Genomic DNA, 23,659 nt, shown 5'->3' with positions numbered 1-23,659 from the left:
CTCACCCTCACCATCCCAGCACTCCCACCCCACTCACCCTCACCAACCCAGCACTCCCACTCACCCTCACCAACCCAGCACTCCCACCCCACTCACCCTCACCAACCCAGCACTCCCACACCACTCACCAACCCAGCACTCCCACCCGACTCACCCTCACCATCCCAGCACCCTCACCACTCCACTCACCCCTCACCACCCCACTCACCCCTCACCAGCCCCACTCACTCCTCACCACGCCACTCACTCCTCACCAGCCCCACTCACTCCTCACCACTCACCCCTCACCAGCCCCACTCACCACTCACCACCCCCACTCACCACGCCACTCACTCCTCACCAGCCCCACTCACTCCTCACCACTCACCCCTCACCACCCCCACTCACCACGCCACTCACTCCTCACCAGCCCCACTCACTCCTCACCACTCACCCCTCACCAGCCCCACTCACCACTCACCACCCCACTCACCCCTCACCACTCCCTCTCACTCCTCACCACCCCACTCACCACTGACCACCCCCACTCACTCCTCACCACTCACCACCCCCACTCACCACCCCCACTCACCATCCCCACTCACCGCTCACCACCCCACTCACCACCCCCACTCACCACCCCCACTCACCACCCCCACTCACCACTCACCACCCCCACTCACCACCCCCACTCACCGCTCACCACCCCACTCACCGCTCACCACCCCACTCACCACCCCCACTCACCACCCCCACTCACCACTCATCACCCCCACTCACCACCCCCACTCACCACCCCTACTCACCACCCCCACTCACCACTCACCACCCCCACTCACCACCCCCACTCACCACCCCCACTCACCACCCCCACTCAACACCCCCACTCAACACCCCCACTCACCACTCACCACCCCCACTCACCACCCCCACTCACCCCTCACCACTCACCACCCCCACTCACCACCCCCACTCACCCCTCACCACTCACCACTCACCACCCCCACTCACCACCCCCACTCACCACCCCCACTCAACACCCCCACTCACTCCTCACCACCCCACTCACCCCTCACCAGCCCCACTCACTCACCACTCACCACCCCCACTCACCACCCCCACTCACCACTCCCCGTGTCGACTCCGCCGGTCTCCCGCCCGTCCCCTTGCAGCGGAGCGGCGTTAGAGTAACGAGGCCGACATGGCGGTGTGTGTACACGTGTGTGTGTGTTAGTGTGTGTGTTAGTGTGTGTGTATACGTGTGTGTGTGTTAGTGTGTGTGTGTTAGTGTGTGTGTTAGTGTGTGTGTATATACGTGTGTGTGTGTTAGTGTGTGTGTGTGTTAGTGTGTGTGTTAGTGTGTTAGTGTGTGTATACGTGTGTGTTAGTGTGTGTGTTAGTATGTGTGTGTTAGTGTGTGTGTTAGTGTGTGTATACGTGTGTGTTAGTGTGTTAGTGTGTGTGTTAGTGTGTGTATACGTGTGTGTTAGTGTGTGTGTTAGTGTGTGTGTACGTGTGTGTGTTAGTGTGTATACGTGTGTGTGTTAGTGTGTTAGTGTGTGTGTTAGTGTGTGTATACGTGTGTGTGTTAGTGTGTGTGTTAGTGTGTGTGTGTATACGTGTGTTAGTGTGTGTGTACACGTGTGTGTTGGTGTGTGTGTACACGTGTGTGTGTACACGTGTGTGTTGGTGTGTGTGTTGGTGTGTACACGTGTGTGTGGGTAAGGGTGTGTGTTGGTGTGTGTAAGGTTGAGTGTTGTTAATAATCAAGTACGTGTGTTATGAAGGGGGTGAGTGTGAGGTTCGTCAGGATGTGTCTGTGTGTGTTTACTTGTGCCAATGTGTGTGTCTGTGTGTAGTGTACGATTGTCTCTGTATGTGCAGTACTGTAATTATTGTGTATCTGTCTACAGTGTGACTGTGTGTGTCTGTGAATGAGTAGTTTAGATCTCTGCAGTGGGTACTGCTATTGTGCATATATGTACGTGGGTTGTATGTGTTACATGTGTGTTATACAGGTGTTGTGTACATATGCATATATAAAGTATTGTGTTTAGACAGTGTTAGTTTATGTATATACAGTATCAATGTGTATCTGTGTGGTGTGTGTGTATAACTGTGTATACTGTGCAGTATTGTCTGTGTTAATGTGTATGAAGGCTCTAATGTGTCTGTGTATACAATATTTTTGTGTCTATCAGTATACAATATCACCGTGTATCTCCGTGTGTATCTCCGTGTGAATCTCTGTGTGATGTGTGTTTGTATCTCTGTGTATTTGTGTGAATCTCTGTGTGGTGTGTGTATCTCTGTGTGTCGTGTGTGTGTCTGTACAGTGTATGTGTGTCTGTGTGTATCTCTGTACAGTGTACCTCTGTGTCTCTGTGTGTGTATCTCTGTGTGTATCTGTGTATCTCTGTGTAGTGTGTGTGTATCTCTGTGTCTCTGTGTGTGTATCTCTGTGTGTCTCTGTGTGTGTATCTATGTGTGTATCTCTGTGTGTGTATCTCTGTGTGTCTCTGTGTGTGTCTCTGTGTGTGTCTCTGTGTGTGTATCTATGTGTATGTGTTTCTCTGTGTGTGTATCTGTGTGTATCTGTGTAGTGTGTGTGTGTATCTGTGTGTCTCTCTCTACGTATCTGTGTGTGTCTCTGTGTGTGTATCTGTGTGTATCTGTGCGTGTCTGTACAGTGTATCTGTGTGTGTGTATCTCTGTGTGTGTATCTCTGTGTGTCTGTGTGTGTCTCTGTGTGTGTATCTATGTGTATGTGTATCTAGGTGTATGTGTATCTCTGTGTGTGTATCTGTGTAGTGTGTGTGTGTCTGTGTGTCTCTCTCTGTGTATCTGTGTGTGTATCTGTGCGTGTCTGTACAGTGTATCTGTGTGTGTGTCTGTACAGTGTAAAATCGCGTGTTGTTGGTGCTGCTGCTGCTGGTGGTGGTGTGAGAGGAAGCGATGCCGATAGCCGTGACGAGGCCCTACGTCACATCCAGCTCCACCCACACACAGCGTACACATACACACTACAGCATACACATACACACTACAGCATACACACTACAGCATACACATACACACTACAGCATACACACTACAGCGTACACATACACACTACAGCATACACATACACACTACAGCATACACATACACACTACAGCATACACACTGCAGCATACACATACACACTACAGCTTACACATACACACTACAGCATACACACTACAGCATACACACTACAGCATACACATACACACTACAGCATACACATACACACTACAGCATACACATACACACTACAGCATACACATACACACTACAGCATACACATACACACTACAGCATACACATACACACTACAGCATACACACTACAGCTTACACACTACAGCATACACATACACACTACAGCGTACACACTACAGCGTACACACTACAGCGTACACATACAGCATACACACACAGCGTACACATACATACTACAGCATACACATACAGCGTACACACACAGCGTACACATACATACTACAGCATACACATACAGCGTACACACTACAGCATACACATACACACTACAGCATACACATACAGCATACACATACACACTACAGCATACACACTACAGCATACACGTACACACTACACCGTACACATACACAGTACAGCATACACACTACAGCATACACATACAGCATACACACTACAGCGTACACATACATACTACAGCATACACATACAGCGTACACACTACAGCATACACACGACAGCTTACACATACACACTACAGCATACACACTACAGCATACACACTACAGCGTACACACTACAGCTTACACACTACAGCTTACACACTACAGCATACACACTACAGGGTACACACTACAGCGTACACACTACAGCGTACACATACAGCATACACACTACAGCATACACACTACAGCATACACACTACAGCATACACACTACAGCAACACATACATACTACAGCATACACATACAGCGTACACACTACAGCATACACATACACACTACAGCGTACACACTACAGCATACACACTACAGCGTACACATACACACTACAGCGTACACATACACACTACAGCATACACACTACAGCATACACATACAGCATACACACTACAGCGTACACACTACAGCGTACACACACACTACAGCATACACACTACAGCGTACACACTACAACATACACACTACAGCGTACACACATACTACAGCTTACACACTACAGCATACACATGCACACAACAGCATACACGTACACACTACAGCATACACGTACACACTACAGCATACACGTACACACTACAGCATACACACTACAGCATACACATACACACTACAGCATACACACTACAGCGTACACATACATACTACAGCTTACACACTACAGCATACACACTACAGCGTACACACTACACACTACAGCATACGCACTGCAGCATACACATACACACTACAGCATACACACTACAGCTTACACATACACACTACAGCATACACATACACACTACAGCATACACATACACACTACAGCATACACACTACAGCATACACACTACAGCATACACACTACAGCATACACATACACACTACAGCATACACATACACACTACAGCATACACACTACAGCATACACATACACACTACAGCATACACACTACAGCATACACATACTCACTACAGCATACACACTACAGCATACACATACACACTGCAGCGTACACATTACACACTACAGCATACACATACACACTACAGCATACACACTACAGCGTACACGTACACACTACAGCGTACACACTACAGCGTACACACTACAGCATACACATACACACTACAGCATACACATACACACTACAGTTTACGCATACACACTACAGCATACACACTACAACATACACATACATACTGCAGCATACACACTACAGCATACACACTAGAGCATACACACTACAGCGTACACACTACAACATGCACACTACAGCGTACACATAAATACTACAGCTTACACACTACAGCATACACACTACAGCGTACACATACATACTACAGCTTACACACTACAGCATACACACTACAGCGTACACACTACACACTACAGCATACACACTACAGCGTACACACTACAGCATACGCACTGCAGCATACACATACACACTACAGCATACACACTACAGCATACACATACACACTACAGCATACACACTACAGCTTACACATACACACTACAGCATACACATACACACTACAGCATACACATACACACTACAGCATACACACTACAGCATACACATACACACTACAGCATACACACTACAGCATACACACTCCAGCATACACATACACACTACAGCATACACACTACAGCGTACACGTACACACTACAGCGTACACACTACAGCATACACACTACAGCATACACATACACACTACAGCATACACATACACACTACAGTTTACGCATACACACTACAGCATACACACTACAACATACACATACATACTGCAGCATACACACTACAGCATACACACTAGAGCATACACACTACAGCGTACACACTACAACATGCACACTACAGCGTACACATAAATACTACAGCTTACACACTACAGCATACACATACATACTACAGCTTACACACTACAGCATACACACTACAGCGTACACACTACACACTACAGCATACACACTACAGCGTACACACTACACACTACAGCATACGCACTGCAGCATACACATACACACTACAGCATACACATACACACTACAGCATACACATACACACTACAGCATACACACTACAGCTTACACATACACACTACAGCATACACATACACACTACAGCATACACATACACACTACAGCATACACACTACAGCATACACATACACACTACAGCATACACACTACAGCATACACACTACAGCATACACATACACACTACAGCATACACACTACAGCGTACACGTACACACTACAGCGTACACACTACACACTACAGCGTACACACTACAGCATACACACTACAGCATACACATACACACTACAGCATACACATACACACTACAGCTTACACATACACACTACAGCATACACACTACAACATACACATACATACTGCAGCATACACATACACACTGCAGCATACACACTACAGCATACACACTACAGCATGCACGTACACACTACAGCATACACACTACAGCGTACACCCTACAGCGTACACACTGCAGCATACACACTACACACTGCAGCATACACATACACTACAGCGTACACACTACAGCATACACACTACAGCTTACACACTACAGTGTACACACAGCTTACACACTACAGCTTACACACTACAGCTTACACACTACAGCATAGCGCAAGCTGTACACGCAGCTTACACACTACAGCGTACACACTACAGCGTACACACTACAGCTTACACACAGCGTATACACTACAGCATACACACTACAGTTTACACACACAGCGTACGCACTACAGCATACACACTACAGCTTACACACACAGCGTACACACTACAGCTTACACACTACAGCTTACCCACACAGCGTACAAACTACAGCTTACACACTACAGCTTACACACTGCAGCTTACACAGCGTATACACTACAGCTTACACACTACAGCATACACACTACAGCTTACACACACAGCGTACACACTACAGCTTACACACTACAGCATACACACTACAGCGTACACACTACAGCATACACACTACAGCTTACACACTACAGCATACACACTACAGCTTACACACACAGCGTACACACTACAGCTTACACACTACAGCATACACACTACAGCGTACACACTAGAGCGTACACACTACAGCTTACACACTACAGCTTACAGCGTATACACTACAGCGTATACACTACAGCATACACACTACAGCTTACACACACAGCGTACACACTACAGCTTACACACTACAGCGTACGCACTACAGCGGACACACTACAGCGTACACACTACAGCTTACACACACAGCGTACACACTAAAGCGTACACACTACAGCTTACACACTACAGCATAGCGCAGGCTGTACACACTACAGCGTACACTCTACAATATACACACTACAGCTTACACACTACAGCGTACACACTACAGCTTACACACTATAGCTTACACACTACAGCTTACACACTACAGCGTACACATTACGGCTTACACACTTCAGCTTACACACTACAGCGGACACTACAGCATACACACTACAGCGTACACACTACAGCATAACGCCGGCTGTATACACTACAGCGTACACACTGCAGCTTACACTACAGCATAGCGCAGGCTGTACACACTACAGCGTACACACTACAACATACACACTGCAGCTTACACACTACAGCGTACACACTACAGCTTACACACTATAGCTTACACACTACAGCTTACACACTACAGCGTACACATTACGGCTTACACACTTCAGCTTACACACTACAGCTTACACACTACAGCTTACACACTACGGCTTACACACTACAGCGTACACACTACAGCGTAGCGCAGGCTGTACACACAGCTTACACACTACAGCGTAGCGCAGGCTGTACACACAGCTTACACACTACAGCATAGGGCCGGCTGTACATACAGCTTAGACACGACAGCAAAGTGCAGGCTATATGGTACATACATATTACACACTACAGCACAGGACAGGCTGTACTTTCAGATTACACACTACAGCAGGTTGTACATACAGATTGCATACTACCGTACAGTGAGGGAAAAAAGTATTTGATCCTCTGCTGATTTTGTACGTTTGTCCACTGACAAAGAAATAATAAGTCTATATTTTTAATGGTATGTTTATTTGAACAATGAGACAGAATAACAACAAAAAAATCCAGAAAAACGCATGTCAAAAATGTTATACATTTCATTTGCATTTTAATGAGGGAAATAAGTATTTGACCGCTCTGCAAAACATGACTTAGTACTTGGTGGCAAAACCCTTGTTGGCAATCACAGAGGTCAGACGTTTCTTGTAGTTGGCCACCAGGTTTGCACACATCTCAGGAGGAATTTTGTCCCACTCCTCTTTGCAGATCTTCTCCAAGTCATTAAGGCTTCGAGACTGACGTTTGGCAACTCGAACCTTTAGCTCCCTCCACAGATTTTCTATGGGATTAACGTCTGGAGACTGGCTAGGCCACTCCAGGACCTTAATGTGCTTCTTCTTGAGCCACTCCTTTGTTGCCTTGGCCATGTGTTTTGGGTCACTGTCATGCTGGAATACCCATCCACGACCCATTTTCAATGCCCTGGCTGAGGGAAGGAGGTTCTCACCCAATATTTGACGGTACACGGCCCCGTCCATCGTCCCTTTGATGCGGTGAAGTTGTCCTGTTCCCTTAGAAGAAACACACCCCCAAAGTATAATGTTTCCATCTCCATGTTTGACGGTGGGGATGGTGTTCTGGGGGTCATAGGCAGCATTCCTCCTCCACCAAATACGGTGAGTTGAGTTGATGCCAAAGAGCTCCATTTTGGTCTCATCTGACCACAACACTTTCACTCAGTTGTCCTCTGAATCATTCAGATGGTCATTGGAAAACTTCAGACGGGCATGTATATGTGCTTTCTTGAGCAGGGGGAACTTGCGGGCGCTGCAGGATTTCAGGCCTTCACGGCGTAGTGTGTTACCAATTGTTTTCTTGGTGACTATAGTCCCAGCTGCCTTGAGATCATGACAAGATTCTCCCGTGTAGTTCTGGGCTGATTCCTCACCGTTCTCATGATCATTGCAACTCCACGAGGCGAGATCTTGCATGGAGCCCCAGGCTGAGGGAGATTGACAGTTCTTTTGTGTTTCTTCCATTTGCGAATAATCGCACCAACTGTTGTCACCTTCTCACCAAGCTGCTTGGCAATGGTCTTGTAGCCCATTCCAGCCTTGTGTAGGTCTACAATCCTGTCCCTGACATCCTTGGAGAGCTCTTTGGTCTTGGCCATGGTGGAGAGTTTGGAATCTGATTGATTGATTGCTTTTGTGGACAGGTGTCTTTTAAACAGGTAACAAGCTGAGATTAGGAGCACTCCCTTTAAGTGTGCTCCTAATCTCAGCTCGTTACCTGTATAAAATACACCTGGGAGTCAGAAATCTTTCTGATTGAGAGGGGGTCAAATACTTATTTCCCTCATTAAAATGCAAATCAATTTATAACATTTTTGACATGCGTTTTTCTGGATTTTGTTGTTATTCTGTCGCTCACTATTTAAATAAACCTACCATTAAAATTATAGACTGATCATTTCTTTGTCAGTGGGCAAACGTACAAAATCAGCAAGGAATCAAATACTTTTTTCCCTCACTGTCGCATATAGCCCGCGGGGTATACCACTTTTTGCAAACAAAACAAGACCCTGCGGGGTATATGGAGGTGTGTGCAATCCCAAAATTATTTTCCACGTGTGACGTCATAACTCGTTTAATGTTTTCATGGTAGGACTATCCACTGTGCAACACTTCTGAATAAACCACTCACACTAAAATTGCACATGTTATCACGTTTTAAATTATTCCAATTGTTTGTACAATGAAATGACAATGTTTGAAGTGGGCGCACTTTGTTTACCGTAATACTTTCAGTGGCTGTAGGGGGGTGCGAAAGTCTCAGCTGAGGCTATTGCACAATGGGAAGGGCCTTAACAAGCGTCCACCAGACGCGGAATCATAATTGCTGAGTCCCTTAGGCCGCTGCTATTAGCTGAGCACTATACAGTCACGACCATGAGCTTTGTTTCAAACTTCCAATGGCTTTGTTGCCAGGAGGCAATGGCGCTACCGTAGTGCCGCTATATTGTCTGCGCAGTGCGGAATCTACCAGTGCTAAAACTGTACAGGGGTAACTACCGGTCCAGTAGCTGTAATATGATGAGGTCGAATGCTGGTAAGCCTAACAGTACGCTTACTTATGGTACTTATCTACCAGTTATGTGTTACTTATTTATTGGATATTTACTTTTGTTACTTATTTACTGTTTTCAGTTCACTCGTTTCCGGTTAGTTTGTTATCTTTGTGCACGTTATGATTTTAATGTTAACAATTGAAAGTGAAATGTATTGCAAATGTAAACTTTGTATTAATATGATGGAATTAAGCTGTGGTAACGACGTTAAAGATATGAATGCATGCGGGGTATATGGAGGTGCGGGCTATCTGAATTTTGTTTTACAGAAAACGCTATTTTTGCGGGGTATATGCGTATGCAGGCTATATGCGGGAAAATATGGTAGTGTAGTGACTGTACTTGGCACTGTATGGTGCCGGGCTTGCGAAGTCACGGCCGGTAACGTTGTGTTTACGGGCAGCCCGGGTTGCGGGCTGAAGTACCCACACTAGCGGTGGTTGGGTGAGCGCTGGTTAGCGCGGAGGCACCGCGAGCGGTGTGGGGTGCCGGCTCCCAGTGAGGGAGCGAGCGTCAGCCAGCCAGGGTCACTCTGGGGCATGACACTCCGGAGAGGGGGCCACCGGTGGAGGGGGGCCGAGGGGCGGTCACGGGGTTCCGAGGGGCTCTCGGGAACATTCGAGAAGGAGCCCAAGACGCCTGGAAGGTGGGCGGGGCTGAGGGCGGAGCCAGCCCCAGCCCGGGAGCCATGTAACGAGAGCTCCGTGAGCAGCTCGGGTTTCTTCTTCAAGTGTTGGTGTTGGAAGATCCACGTCGGGGAGCAGAAGCCTCTAGCCACGCGGTCCGGGACCCAGCTCGTGCTCCGGGCCGGGATAGCGAACCGCGTCTAGTTCTGCCGTAGCGTGGCTAGATGGGCATTCGAGACCTGAGCGTAGGTTGTGTTACGTTGCGTGCTGTTATGTGAATAAATAGTGTTGCTCCCAAGATAACGTCTGCCACTCAGTTGGACTCACTACACTAGCATAACACAGGCTGTAATTGCAGCTCACACACTAGCATAGTGCAGGATGTACATACAGATTACACACTACAGCATAGGGTATAACATAGCATACACAGTGTAGCACAGGGCATACAACATTATGCAGTGTAGGGTGTACATTCTACATACAGTTTAAATTAGCATAGTGTATTTAAACAGAATAGCGTTGTCAGGTCGAGTAACATTGCCCTCTAGCTCCCGATTGGTCGTGCTAGCATGCTTGCAGAGTAACTGATTCGTTTCGCGTGCGGGTCGTGTCGAGGTTGTCGGCCAAGGAAACAGCTGTGGCAACATCGTGTCAACTGCCGCGCCCGGAGATCGACTCCCGGTGCGCTCGCTGCGGTAACCACAACCATCGCCGTGTCGCTGGGTTCAAGAGGTCAACAGGAACGCGCGCGTGTCCACGGTATGTGGAGCGGTTTGTGTAGCCGGTGAGCCACGCTGCTGCACTCCGAACCCGGCCACGACCCGAGTTCGATTCCCGCTCACGGTCACCACCAACACCAAGGGACCATTGTGTGAACCGGTCCTGGGCCTCCTCCCCTAGGTCGACTCGGTCTCAAATGAGCACCCGGTGCGGTGTGTAAAAACACCGCCACTGGGGAGACAAAGGCGGCCGGGCGTGGTGCTGGCCACACCACTCCACTCCGTGTGCCGTTGCCGGCCTCGCTAACAGCACTTGCCGCAACTGGCCAAGCCATGCGGGGGATCTTTTGTTATTGTAAACGTGTGGGCCAAACCGGTAACCGGTTTTACTGGTTTGTTCATACGGTTACCCTATCACATGAGCATTGAGGTGGTGCTCATCTCCTGTTTACAGGCCTCAGCCAGTGACGGAAAATCCACATTCCTTTGGCGGGGACGAGTCTAGCCCACCGGACAACGGCTGGTGACTTCCCCCGCGACAACCCCCGAAGGGATGATGGGCTGATTCCTCCTCCACCTCCTCCACCTCCTCCTCCACCTCCTCCACCACCACCTCCACCTCCTCCCCCTACTCACTGCAAGACGCCGCCCTTCACTTCGTCCCTGGGTCCCCCTCCCCGCCACCGCCCCGCGACTTCCTCCTCCTCCTGCTCCTCCTCCTCCTGGTCCTGCACCTCTTCCTCCTGCACCTCTTCCTCCTGCTCCTCCTCCTCCTGCTCCTCCTGCTCCTCCTCCTGCTCCTCCTCCTCCTGCCCCTCCTCCTCCTGCTCCTCCTCCTCCCCCTGCTGCTCCTCCTCCTGCTGCTGCTCCTCCTCCTCGTGCTCCTCCTCGTGCTCCTCCTCCTCCTCGTGCTCCTCCTCGTGCTCCTCCTCCTCCTCGTGCTCCTCCTCCTCCTCCTCGTGCTCCTCCTCGTGCTCCTCCTCCTCCTCGTGCTGCTGCTTCACAACTGGAACCGCAAGAATCTGACGAGGCCGCTCTCATTGTGCGTGGCGCTACGCGGCGGCGTCGCGGGCTTGTGTGGGCCAGTGTGTGACTGTGTGTGTGTCTCAGTGTGTGTCTGTGTGTGTCTCAGTGTGTGTGTGTCTGTGTGTGTGTGTGTCTCAGTGTGTGTGTGTGTCTCAGTGTGTGTGTCTGTGTCTGTGTGTGTCTCAGTGTGTGTGTGTCTCAGTGTGTGTGTGTCTGTGTGTGGGCCAGTGTGTGTGTGTCTGTGTGTGGGCCAGTGTGTGTGTGTCTGTGTGTGTCTTTGTGTGTGTGTGTCTGTGTGTGTCTGTGTGTGTGGGCCAGTGTGTGTGTGTGTCTGTGTGTGTCTGTGTCTCAGTGTGTGTGTGTCTCTCTGTGTGTCTCTGTGCCAGTGTGTGTCTCTGTGTATGTGTCTCAGTGTGTGTGTCTGTGTGTGTGTCTCAGTGTGTGTGTGTCTCTCTCTGTGTGTGTCTCTGTGCCAGTGTGTGTCTCTGTGTGTGCCAGTGTGTGTGTGTGATTATTTGAACCGGTCCTGGACCTCCCCTAGGTGGACTCAGCCTCAAATTGAGTACCGGGTGCGGTGTGTAGTAAACATCGCCACTGGGGAGACAAAGGCGGCCGGGCGTGGTGCTGGCCACCCACCCCCTCGTGTGCCACAGTGCCGGTGCTACTCGTCAAACCGCACTTGCCCCTACAGTCTGCGCGGGCTATACGGGGGATCTTTGTCTTTGTAAGTGTACAGTATCGCAGTCGGGAGCGGTGGTGCAGTGGTTAGCGCGCTGCGCTACGATCCCAGTTCGATTCCTGCTCACGGTCCAACACCAAGTGACGATTATCTAAACCGGTCGTGGGCCTCCCCTAGGTCGACTCAGCCTCGAACGAGTACCCCGTGCGGTGCGTTAAAAACATCGCCACCGGGGAGACAAAGGCGGTCGGGCGTGGTTGCCGACCACCCACCCCCCCCCCTTCGTGTGCCGTGTCGGCCTTCGTAGGTGCTCTTTGCCAGTCGCGAACAGCAACTTGGTAGCAGCAGCAGCGCTCTGTGGAGGGGATCTGTCTCTTCCGTGTGTGGGAGGAGCGGTGGCGCAGCGGTTAGCGCACTGCGATTCGTCAGTGGTAGGTAACTGAACACCGTCCGAGGCCCTTCGCTTTGGTCGACTCTGCCGTCAGCGAGTTCCTGGTACGTTGCATGCGAGACGTCAGCACTGGGGAGACAAAGGCGGCCGGGCGTGGCGTTGGCCACCCAGCACTTGCCCCAACAGGCTGTTAGAGGCTATACGGGGGAACTTTGTCTTTGTCCCCTCTGCCTGCACGCTGTCGCACTCGACACCCTGATTCTATGGAACTGTAAATTTCGATTTAAAGCTTTCGTGAGTGCAAGGATTCATCTTCTTTGGTTCTTTCGGTAAAGTCACGTAGAATGAGAATGAAATAATAAATTGATGAAATAAAATAACACAATGATATTCTCACGACGTTTCGGCCACAACACAATGATGAAGGCCGCTTGTGTTGTGGCCGAAACGTCGTCAGATTATTATTGTGTTATTTTATTTTATCTATGGAACTGCTCCTTTGTATCCTTCCTCTGCAACTCCTTGACTATCAAAAAGTGCAGAGATGCATGTTGAATGTAAACATCTGGTTTGTTTGTTCACTGGCAATGGTTTAGAACGCTGGACTTGCAATTCCAGACGGAGCCCGTTCGATTCCCCGGCACGGCAGCTGCAAACAGCGCTGCACCGTTGTGTGCTGTCCCAACCCAGCAGTTTCAATGGGTCACCTCTTCCCAAGGACATTGGTCTCTGTAGGAGTGTCGAACAAATGCCCAACGAGAGCTCCCCCTAGTGGAGGAGACTTTTCGCGAGCAAGTGGATTGGATTCGGAAACCACTCAATCGTCGAGATTGAAGACTCGTTTCTTGAGAACTGCTTTTTGTGTTTAGTCTGTTGTCCTTCCCCGCACCTCTGATTAGCACGGTCGGCTACGTACGGTGCGAAAGAAGTTGAACGTACAATACAGCCCCTAAGACCACCCTTCACCCGCCTTAACCCCCCCTGCTCCAATCTTCTGATTCAATGTCCCCCACTCTGAACCCCTCTCCCTTGCTCCACTCTCCCTCTCTCCCCATTCCTCTCCAGCACTTCCCAGTTATTGCATATAATTTTTGTATTTGTCCTGGAGAAATCCGATGAGCTATGAAGCTCTTTGGTAGGGGCGGGTCAGAAAGTTACAACGATAAACGATACAAAAAAAAACGTTCGGAGCGCAAAGTACAGCATAGGAAAGGTAAGCAAATGACTAAACATAAAATACGTAAAAGAGATAGTCCACTTACCAAGCTTGGGCAAGGCAGCAGAACAAGAGCAAGTCCCAAACCACACCAATACAACACTGGAGTAGTCTCTCAATAAAATTGCACTTTTAAATTGAACTATCGATAACACGGGTAAAGATTAAAGTTACAAATCACATTGGCAAGTGCGGTCGTGTCCCAGCACTAATCTTCTGCTTCAGGATATTCTTTGAAGGAAGATTTACGATGCGAAGGGAGGAAACGGGGTTGTTGGCCCGAAAACGTTGGAGCTGCAACGGCAAAGGCTTTGTCTCTTGTTCTTGGAATATTTAAAAATACAATTCGATCGGTGTCTTTGGTTTATTGAGTTTGACAATGGGGTTGATCATTTTGTTGTGTTCATTTTGTTGTCCTTCCCCCGCACCTCCCATCAGCACGGTTGGCTGTGTACGTTGCGAAAGAAGTTCAACGTAACGCACATCTGCCACGGCCACAAGCTCAAACGCAGGTAACTCTTCGTCGCCCGCGGATGACGATGTCTTCGTTGATGCTCGTCTATATAGCACGTCCAGTTCAGAAATGAGACTTAGCGAGAGGTGGGAACGATGACTTTCACTTAACATTTTGAGGATTGGTGCTTGAGGAGCAGGAGGAGGAAGAAGTGAGTGATGTGGACGGTGGTGCGTCTTGTCACAGACACGTCCTGCCGATCCAAAATGAGAGTGAAAGCCATCAGCAACGTCTTGTGAACAGTTCCTTTGTCCTACAGTAAGAGTTTTTTTTTTTTCAATATTGGTGGAACGTTTTGTTTTCCATTGTTTTCAACTGAATTGAACGTTTGCCAGAAGAGTCTTTTATTTTACGTTGCGAATTTAGAATAGTTTCGTGATAATATGGAACATTTAACATTTTGTATTTGGCGAGTACATCTATTACTTAGTGTTCTTTACGCAATCCAATTGGGGGGGTAGCTTGATGGTCTTACATTATCCCAGGCTATATATAGTTTTCATAAATTCATAAATGTTTGGATAAAGCCACGGTGGACGATCACCCTTTACTCTGAGCTATTTTAAGGGGGCACGTTTGTCAATAATTTATATTAATTGATTCCCTCATCTGCTCCCCGCCTCTCTCGTCCTTCACTCCCACTCACCCGCTCTGCTCTGAACACCTCTCTCTCTCTCTCTCCCCCTCCCCACTCCGTTCCATCCCACTCCCCAAGCGACTCGCTTTCACCCCGGCTGCTGGAACCCACCTCATCACCAGCTCCATCACTCGCGGCGGCGGCGGCGGCTGCGAGAGGAGAGGAGGGAGTGTCACCCGGCCAGAGGATGGGAGCCGCTCGCCTCTACGCGCTTCTCTCCGCCGTCTCGCTGCTGGGCGCCAGCTACTACCTGTACCTGCCTCTCCCCGACTCCGTGGCCGAGCCGCACAAGCTGATGGTGCTGGACGCCGTGTTCCGCACCGCTCAGCACGTGGTGAGTGCCCCGGTGCGGCTGACAGCGCTGGCGAAGGCGCGCGGGGAGCGGTGGCGCAGTGGTTAGCGTGGTTGCGTTAATGACTGCGCCGCCGCTGAGTTTAATTCACGGCGACGGCACGCATCGGTAGCGAGCGGTAATATATTTGGCCGGTCCTGGGCTTCGCCTACGATCGCCGCCTTTTCCAGTGGAGACGAAGCCCGGATGTCTCTCTCAATAGGCCTTGGGCTACGACAAAAAAAAAACTACACTGTACGGTCTACTGTGATTAAGTTCAACACGGCAACAACGCCAGTACCAGATCTGAGCTACAAAATCAGTTCCCGCCACCCGACACACAGATGCCAATTACTGGACAGGTGGAAATTAACCCTCGCTCTGTCTCTCTGCCACCGCGTAAACTACGGTTTGACCATACTTCACCACGCGTTCGTGGAGACTCTTCCGCCAGCAGTGGCGCGAATGAGACATTTCAGGGCTGCACCTCTACCTGTTTAGCCGGGTGGCGGTAGTAGTGGCGACGCTGCAGAGGCGAGGGTTGGTTGAACCCACAAAATATCCCATGGGGCGATACAGCTGGCAGGCTCCACCTGTCCCGTCTGTGTGGGATAGAGCGTTTCCCCCTTGCACACGTGCGGGCTTTTTCTGGTTTGCTCCGGTTTCCGCTTGCGTATAAACGCTCATCAATTGGCTGATAACACCTCAACATATGGAGGACCTCGGAGCTTGGGCAATCGCTTGTAGCGCTGATTCATCACCGTGTAGCTGCTGCTGCTGCCTTCCCGCTCGGCTGTGGTTTCTCCTAACGCCTCTGTGTTGCCATTATTGCCGTCTTTATGGATGTGGTCGACTCCCTTCACGTGGAAATGTTAGTGCAGGAGGAGCTGGGTGTAGTTGTCTTTAGCTGGATCGTGATTTTCAAGAATTACTGGAGCACTGTCTGGGCTCAAGGGGGCCCATTGCGGCGCGGTGGCTCATCGGCTTGGGCCGTATACAGTGGGCGCCTCTGTGTGCCCGCATTAGCCTGCGGAGGACGCGCGTGGTGCTGGGGTGTTCATCCGTGGAGTTGCGTTGCTATTCGTGCCTCGCACCATTGCCCAAACGCAGCAGCAGTGAATAGTAATACCTTCATAATAATCCGTGAGAATTGATTGGGTCACCTCACCAGGTCTCACGGCATTCCTAGCGCGGCTCCATTCGGACTTATATAACGAGTCATTTATATATTTATACATTTAGTCACTTGGTTGCCTTTCTCTCTGTTTTGCACGTCTATCGTTTTTTTTTGCATCGTGTGGTGCTGTAACTTGCTTCATAGCTTAGCAGATTCCTCCAAGCCTAAAATAAAGATGTTTGATTCATTCCTTGCCCTATCCACTGCTAGGCTACGCCACTTATTGTGGCCCTCTCGTCGTGGCAAGCAGACCCCCCCCTCGGCGTCGGCATCTTAACTCCTGAACACATTTCTGCTGCCATCGCACGTGACAGTTATTATTTTGAGTGGCTACTAATTGTTGGGGTGGGTGGGGGAGGGGCAGCAGGATGCAGGCGTCTCACTCTGTGACCGTGTTCAATTGCTGCGTGTTTCATTGCATCGCTCTCAATCAATGTGTCTCGTCACGGCGCATCCACCCCACCCTCGTGTCCGGTGACCACTGCCCCCCCCTTTCACCCAACCCCCCCTCCCCCGTTGTGACCCCCCCCACCCAGGGCACGCTGACCGAGCGGCTGGGGCTGTGCGACCAGGTCACCTTCCTGCAGACGATCATCTCGCGCGTGGCGCGTGTGCCCGCGCACTCCGACGCCGCGGTGTTGGTGCGCGACGCCGAGCTGGGCGGCGTGCGCGTGCGCGCGTTCACGTCCACGCGCGGCGGCGGCGGGGGCCCCAAGCGCGCCGTGGTCTACCTGCACGGGGGAGGGTGGGCGCTCAGCGGGGCGCGTGGGTCACGCACGGCGGGGCGCGCACACACACGCACACACAGACACAACAACAACAAGAACCGCCATTCGCCACTAAGTGGCGGTGACGTCACCACGGCGCTTGTGCCAGGCCATGTGCACCTTGAGGCCACGTGAAGTGTCGAACGCCCGCTGGCAGGAGGTCACGGGGCAGACCCAGGTGCCACGGGTCGACTGACTGAGATGACTGAGATGGCTGGCTGATGCACCAACTGTGCCCCCTACTGTGCCAACCTGCTGTGCTTTAGCCACCCGGCGCTCCGCTCGTTGTTGTGAGCGTCGCTCCTCCGCCCTCTTGACACAGCTGGTACCAGTCATCGGCAAAGTCCACTCAGCTCCACGTCCTCCTGTACCACATTCCATCTCTTCTCTAACCCGTGCCGCGCCTATTTAGCCCCTATCCAGCCGAACAAAAGCTGTTTGGGCATGCGGTGATTGGGCATGCGGTGATTGGGCAAGCGGGCTACATGGCCCAGCCAACGCAGCCTTGCCTGCCGGAGGTGCTCACTGATGGGACTTTGTCCAGATCTTTCGAGGATTTGTGAGCTCCTCGCACAATCCAGCCTGGTTAAACCCAGGATGGATCGTAGGCAGGCCAGCCTAAATGTTTCTAACCAGCGAAGATGTTCCATTAGGGGTGTCCACGTTTCGCAAGCATAGAGAAGGGAGGGAATGACCGTGGCCGAGAAGATCTGAAGCTTCGTGCGGAGTGATAGACCAGGTAGCTCCCACACAGCGTTACGGAACCGATGAAAAGATAATGCCGGTCGACTGATTCGGAGCGAGACCTCTGCTGTAAAACCGGAGCCGGTCATGAGCACACTGCCCAGGTATGGGAAACTCTCCACTCTCTCCACAACTGCCCTATCACCGATTGGGAGTTGTGGGGGTGGAGTGCCCGATGGTACAAAATAGCCAGGCAGGAGCTTCGTTTTTGTGGGGCTGATGGTAAGACCCCACCTCTTAGTGGCACGCTCCAGTTTCAGCAGCAGCGCCTCAAACTCCTCCTCTGAGTGAGCTGCAATTACCAGGTCGTCGGCATACATAATGTCGTTGACCAATGGGGAGCCATCCCTTGACCGCACCCGGGCATCGATCAGCCTCCCAGTGTATCTGTACGTGGTCGAAATAGATGTTAAATAATGTGGGAGCCAGAGGACATCCCTGTCGCACCCCATGATGAACAGGGAATGGCTACGGCCACGTAGTTTTACCCGGGTCCGCTCACCATTATGAAGGTCCTTCATGATCGTGAGCAGTGGGTCAGGGACTCTGAAAACACGAAGAACAACCCAGAGCCCAGGCCTACTGATGGTATCATAGGCCTTGACCAGGTCAATAAAGCAGAGATGTAGGTCTTGTTGGAATTGCCTACACCTCTGCTGTAGCAGACACAACAACCGCCATTCGCCACTAAGTGGTGGTGACGTCACCACGACGCTTGTGCCAGACCATGTGCACATTGAGGCCACGTGGAGTGTCGAACGCCCGCTGGCAGGATGTCACGGGGCAGACCCAGGTGCCACGGGTCGACTGACTGAGATGACTGGCTGATGCACCACTTGTGCCCCCTACTGTGCCAACCTGCTGTGCTTTAGCCACCCGGCGCTCCGCTCGTTGTTGTGAGCGTCGCTCCTCCGCCCTCCATTGTTGTTGGAGGGCGACGGCCTCCAACTGCCCAGTAGCGTCCTTCACGAGCCTCCTCCACAGAGGCCGATCTTGACACCGCTGGTACCAGTCATCGGCAAGTCCACTCAGCTCCATGTCCTCCTGTACCACGTCACTCCATCTCTTCTCTAGCCCGTGCTGTGCCCGTTTAGCCCCCTCGATCTGGCCGAACAAAAGCTGTTTCGGCATGCGGTGGCTGGGCATGCGGGCTACATGACCCAGCCAACGCAGCATTGCCTGCCGGAGGAGCTCACCGATGGGACCGTGCCCAGATCTTTCAAGGATTTGTGAGCTCCTCACACAATCCAGCCTGGTTAAACCCAGGATGGATCGTAGGCAGGCCAGCCTAAATGTTTCTAACCGGCGAAGATGTTCCATTAGGGGGGTCCACGTTTCGCAAGCGTAGAGAAGGGAGGGAATGACCGTGGCCGAGAAGACCTGAAGCTTAGTGCGGAGCGACAGACCAGGTATCTTCCACACAGCATTACGCAACCGATGAAAAGATATTGCCGCTCGACTGATTCGGAGTGAAACCTCTGCTGTTAAACTGGAGCCGGTCATAAGCACACTGCCCAGGTATGGAAAACTCTCCACTCTCTCCACAACTGCCCCATCACCGATTGGGAGTTGTGGGGGTGGAGTGTCCGATGGTACAAAATACCCAGGCAGGTGCTTAGTTTTGGTGAGGCTGATGGTAAGGCCCCATCTCTTAGTAGCACGCTCCAGTCTCAACAGCAGCATCTCTGAATCAGCAGCTATTACCAAATCATCGGCATACATAACGTGGTTGAGCAATAAGGAGCCATCCTTCGACCGTACCCGGGCATCGATCAGCCTCCCATTATATCTGTACCATATGGAGATGCCCCCGGTACAGCTATTGAAGGCTTCACGAACTACGTGGTCAAAATAGATGTTAAATAATGTGGGAGCCAGAGGACATCCCTGTCGCACCCCAAGGTGTACAGGGAATGGCTCTGACTCCCGGCCACGTAGTTTTACCCGGGCCCGCTCACCATCATGAAGGTCCTTAATGATCGTGAGCATAGGGTCAGGTACTCCAAAAGCACGAAGAACAACCCAGAGCCCAGGCCTACTGATGGTATCATAGGCCTTGACCAGGTCAATAAAGCAGAGATGTAGGTCTTGCTGGAATTCCCTACACCTCTGCTGTAGCGGACGGACAGAAAATTTGGCATCCGTGCAGGACCGCCCTTTCCTAAAACCGCATTGGGGCTCCACAAGCCTCTCCTCAGCGTGCCTGGCATGGCGATGTTGAATAATCCTTGCCAGGACCTTTCCCGGCACACTGAGGAGTGAGATGCCCCTGTAGTTACAGTCTGTGCGATCTTCCTTCTTAAAGATGGGGACCACCAGGGCATCCTTCCAATCCTGCGGAACCTGTCCAGTGGTCCAGGCTGTTGTTATGATGTCATATAGGGCATTCTGTGCACAAATGCCACCCTCCCTCAGCATTTCGCTTGGGAGATCATCTCTGCCCGGTGCCTTTCCTGGTCTCAGACTCCGGATCGCCTTCAGTACTTCCTCAACAGATGGCACCTCAGCCAGCCACTTTGTGCCACGATGTTTTCCTGGCTGAGGGATTTCCCCTCCCCCAGGACCTCACAGAAATGCTCAGCAAATCTGCAAACCTGTTCCTGGGGGTCGGAGATTGGATCACCGTTTTTTTCCCCTAATGATGGTAATAGGTGTGGCGCTGCAGGTTACTTTTTTGATGGAGTTAAATAGAGATTTGTGATCACGGGCCACTGAGGCAGACTCCATCTCCTCAGCAACCCGCGACCACCATCCATCCTTGCAGCGCCTCACTGCTCTCCGAACCTCCGAGCGAAGGCTGCGGTAAACCTCATTCTCTGACGTGGGATTCTTTAACCGATGACAGTGGGCCTGTCGCTTTTTCTCAACCATCCTGAACACCTCCTCTGTCAGCCAGGGTCTCTGGGGAGGTCCGGACCGCGTACCCAAAGCAGCCATTGCAGCTGCATGAGTCACAGTCCTAAACCTCGCCCATTTACCCTCGACATCAGGAGGAGTGGGGGACGATGCCAACCCTAGCCGCAAGCGATGATGAAATTCTCGCTTGCAACTTTCATCAGATAACTGAGACCAGGCCACTTTAGGTTAGAATGGGGTCCTGGGTGTACACCCACCGCCGGAGTGGAAGAACGGCAGGCGCATCTTACAGATGACTAGTCGATGGTCAGAGGGCAGATCAGCTCCACGGTAGGTCCTGGTGTCATGGACATGGGCTTGTATCCGCTGGTCCGTCACTATGTAGTCCAGCAGATGTTCTTCCTTGGACCCGGCATGCATCCATGATGTTATGTGGATGCGCCGATGCCGGAACAGCGTGTTGGTAATTACAAGGCCATGGGCTGCACAAAAATCTAGGAGCCTCCTACCGTTGTTATTGAGCTGATCTGGCCCATGCCCTCCAATCACTCCAGACCAGGTGCCAGCATCATGACCAACTCGGGTATTGAAGTCACCCAACAAGATGACTCTATCCCGAGGGGCCACTTTAGCCAGCACCTGTGACAGGAGGTCACAGAAGGCATCTGACTCATCGGCTTTGCCTGTTGCAGACACCCACACATACACACCCACAACCAAAAAACAAAGATCCCGAAATATGTGGATGAAATATTACCTGATGATAGTGTTTTCATAGAGACACACAGACTCATAGCGCACTGCACTAACCACTATGCTACCACTTCCCACATACAAAGATCTTCCATATAGCCTTAACCGACTGTTGGGGCAAGTGCTGTTAGCGAGCACCTACAAGGGGGCCGGTGGCCACCACTCCCCGGCCGCCTTTGTCCCCCTAGTGCGATGTTTACACACTGCACCAGGTACTCATTTGAGGCCGAGTCTACCTAGGCGAGGCCCATGACCAGTTGAGATAATCGTCACTGGTGTTGGCCGTGAGCAAGAATCGAACTCAGGTCGCCGGGTCCGTAGCACAGTGGGCTAACCGCTCCACTACACACACCCACATACACACCCGCGTTCACAGCCACTTACACACAGGCAATAATGCACGTGGAAACTCAAGAGACACATGCACTGACATTTGTCATGGTAATGTCGAATTGTAACGCGCCTCCACCGCCGTGCAGAATTCGCTCTCTCGCATTGGTGCTTGCGAACAGCGCTCTGCCCCAGCGTCTGTGTAGGCTGTGCAGGGGGCCTTTTTGTCATGACGTTTGGCTGTGTGTGTGTGTGTGCATCACATCCACGCCCCCGCTGCCCGCGTGCAGAGGAGAGGGGCTATGACTCCCAGTGCCGCGAGATGGCGAGCAGCCTGGACGCCGTCGTCATCTCGGTCGAGTGAGCACCTCCTCCTTCTTCCCTCCTCCTCCCTCCTCCACCCTCCTCCTCCCTCCACCCTCCTCCACCCTCCTCCCCCTTCCACCCTCCTCCACTCTCTTCCACCCTCCTCCACCCTCCTCCTCCCTCCTCCTCCTCCCTCCTCCACCCTCCTCCTCCCTCCTCCTCCCTCCTCCCAGCCGTTCTCCCCTTGCTGTCCCCTCCCGCACAACCGACGGTCTCCCGTGGGCCCGAGGGTCGTCAAGACAGTGGGGACCCTTGGCCGACCGAATCCTCCCGGCGGCTCTGGCCACGTGTTACCGGCCGCACTATCGTGGTCGGTTATCCGGGCCCACGCTCGCCTCCTGAAGGCGGGAAACCTCCTCGCAAGCCGCGCCCAGCGCGGCACCGCTGATGACGCTGGGGCACGACGGCGTCTTTAACGTCCACCGCGGAGCCGGCTGCGCATGCCCGAATTGGCGACGCACCGGGCAGCATTGATGGGGAGGGCCGCCGGATTGGAACTGCGAGTCTCCGTGGCCAGCGGTCGAGGGCGCACGCCGCCAGGCCACGTCGCCGCCCGGCGACGGACGGACCCGGCGGT

The 23,659-nt window shown here is 51.5% G+C and overlaps 2 protein-coding genes across 12 annotated transcripts in view; one reads left to right on the top strand and one right to left on the bottom strand.

The window, feature by feature from the left end:
* Positions 1-12,349, bottom strand: part of LOC116954414 (uncharacterized) — a 37,047-nt gene extending 24,698 nt beyond the window's left edge. For 3 of the 4 annotated variants that reach the window (XM_032974904.2, XM_076052256.1, XM_076052257.1), the window contains exon 1: positions 11,932-12,349. In XM_032974904.2, coding sequence (XP_032830795.2) covers positions 11,932-12,336 — 405 coding nt within the window. In that variant the 5' untranslated portion in view covers positions 12,337-12,349. Of the gene's footprint in view, positions 1-1,105; positions 2,764-11,931 lie in introns of those variants that run through there. The other variant, XM_076052258.1, reaches the window with a different exon arrangement.
* Positions 12,255-23,659, top strand: part of LOC116954474 (neutral cholesterol ester hydrolase 1-like) — a 47,882-nt gene continuing 36,477 nt past the window's right edge. For 3 of the 8 annotated variants that reach the window (XR_012929634.1, XM_032975020.2, XM_032975013.2), the window contains exons 1-5: positions 12,255-12,337; positions 15,046-15,119; positions 15,837-16,092; positions 17,803-18,031; positions 23,007-23,076. Coding sequence is in view for 7 of the 8 variants with exons in the window: in XM_032975020.2 (XP_032830911.2) it covers positions 15,946-16,092; positions 17,803-18,031; positions 23,007-23,076 (446 nt within the window). In the remaining variant the exon portion in view is untranslated. Of the gene's footprint in view, positions 12,338-12,921; positions 13,046-13,385; positions 13,496-15,045; positions 15,120-15,307; positions 15,380-15,836; positions 16,093-17,802; positions 18,032-23,006; positions 23,077-23,659 lie in introns of those variants that run through there. The other 5 variants (XM_032975015.2, XM_032975019.2, XM_076052264.1 and 2 more) reach the window with 5 other exon arrangements.

Source organism: Petromyzon marinus, chromosome 55, assembly GCF_048934315.1.
Source record: "Petromyzon marinus isolate PM22_M1 ecotype Great Lakes invasive population chromosome 55, UKy_Petmar_22M1.pri1.0, whole genome shotgun sequence".
Taxonomy (NCBI): Eukaryota; Metazoa; Chordata; class Hyperoartia; order Petromyzontiformes; family Petromyzontidae; genus Petromyzon; species Petromyzon marinus.
This window is presented reverse-complemented; position numbering and strand designations above follow the sequence as displayed.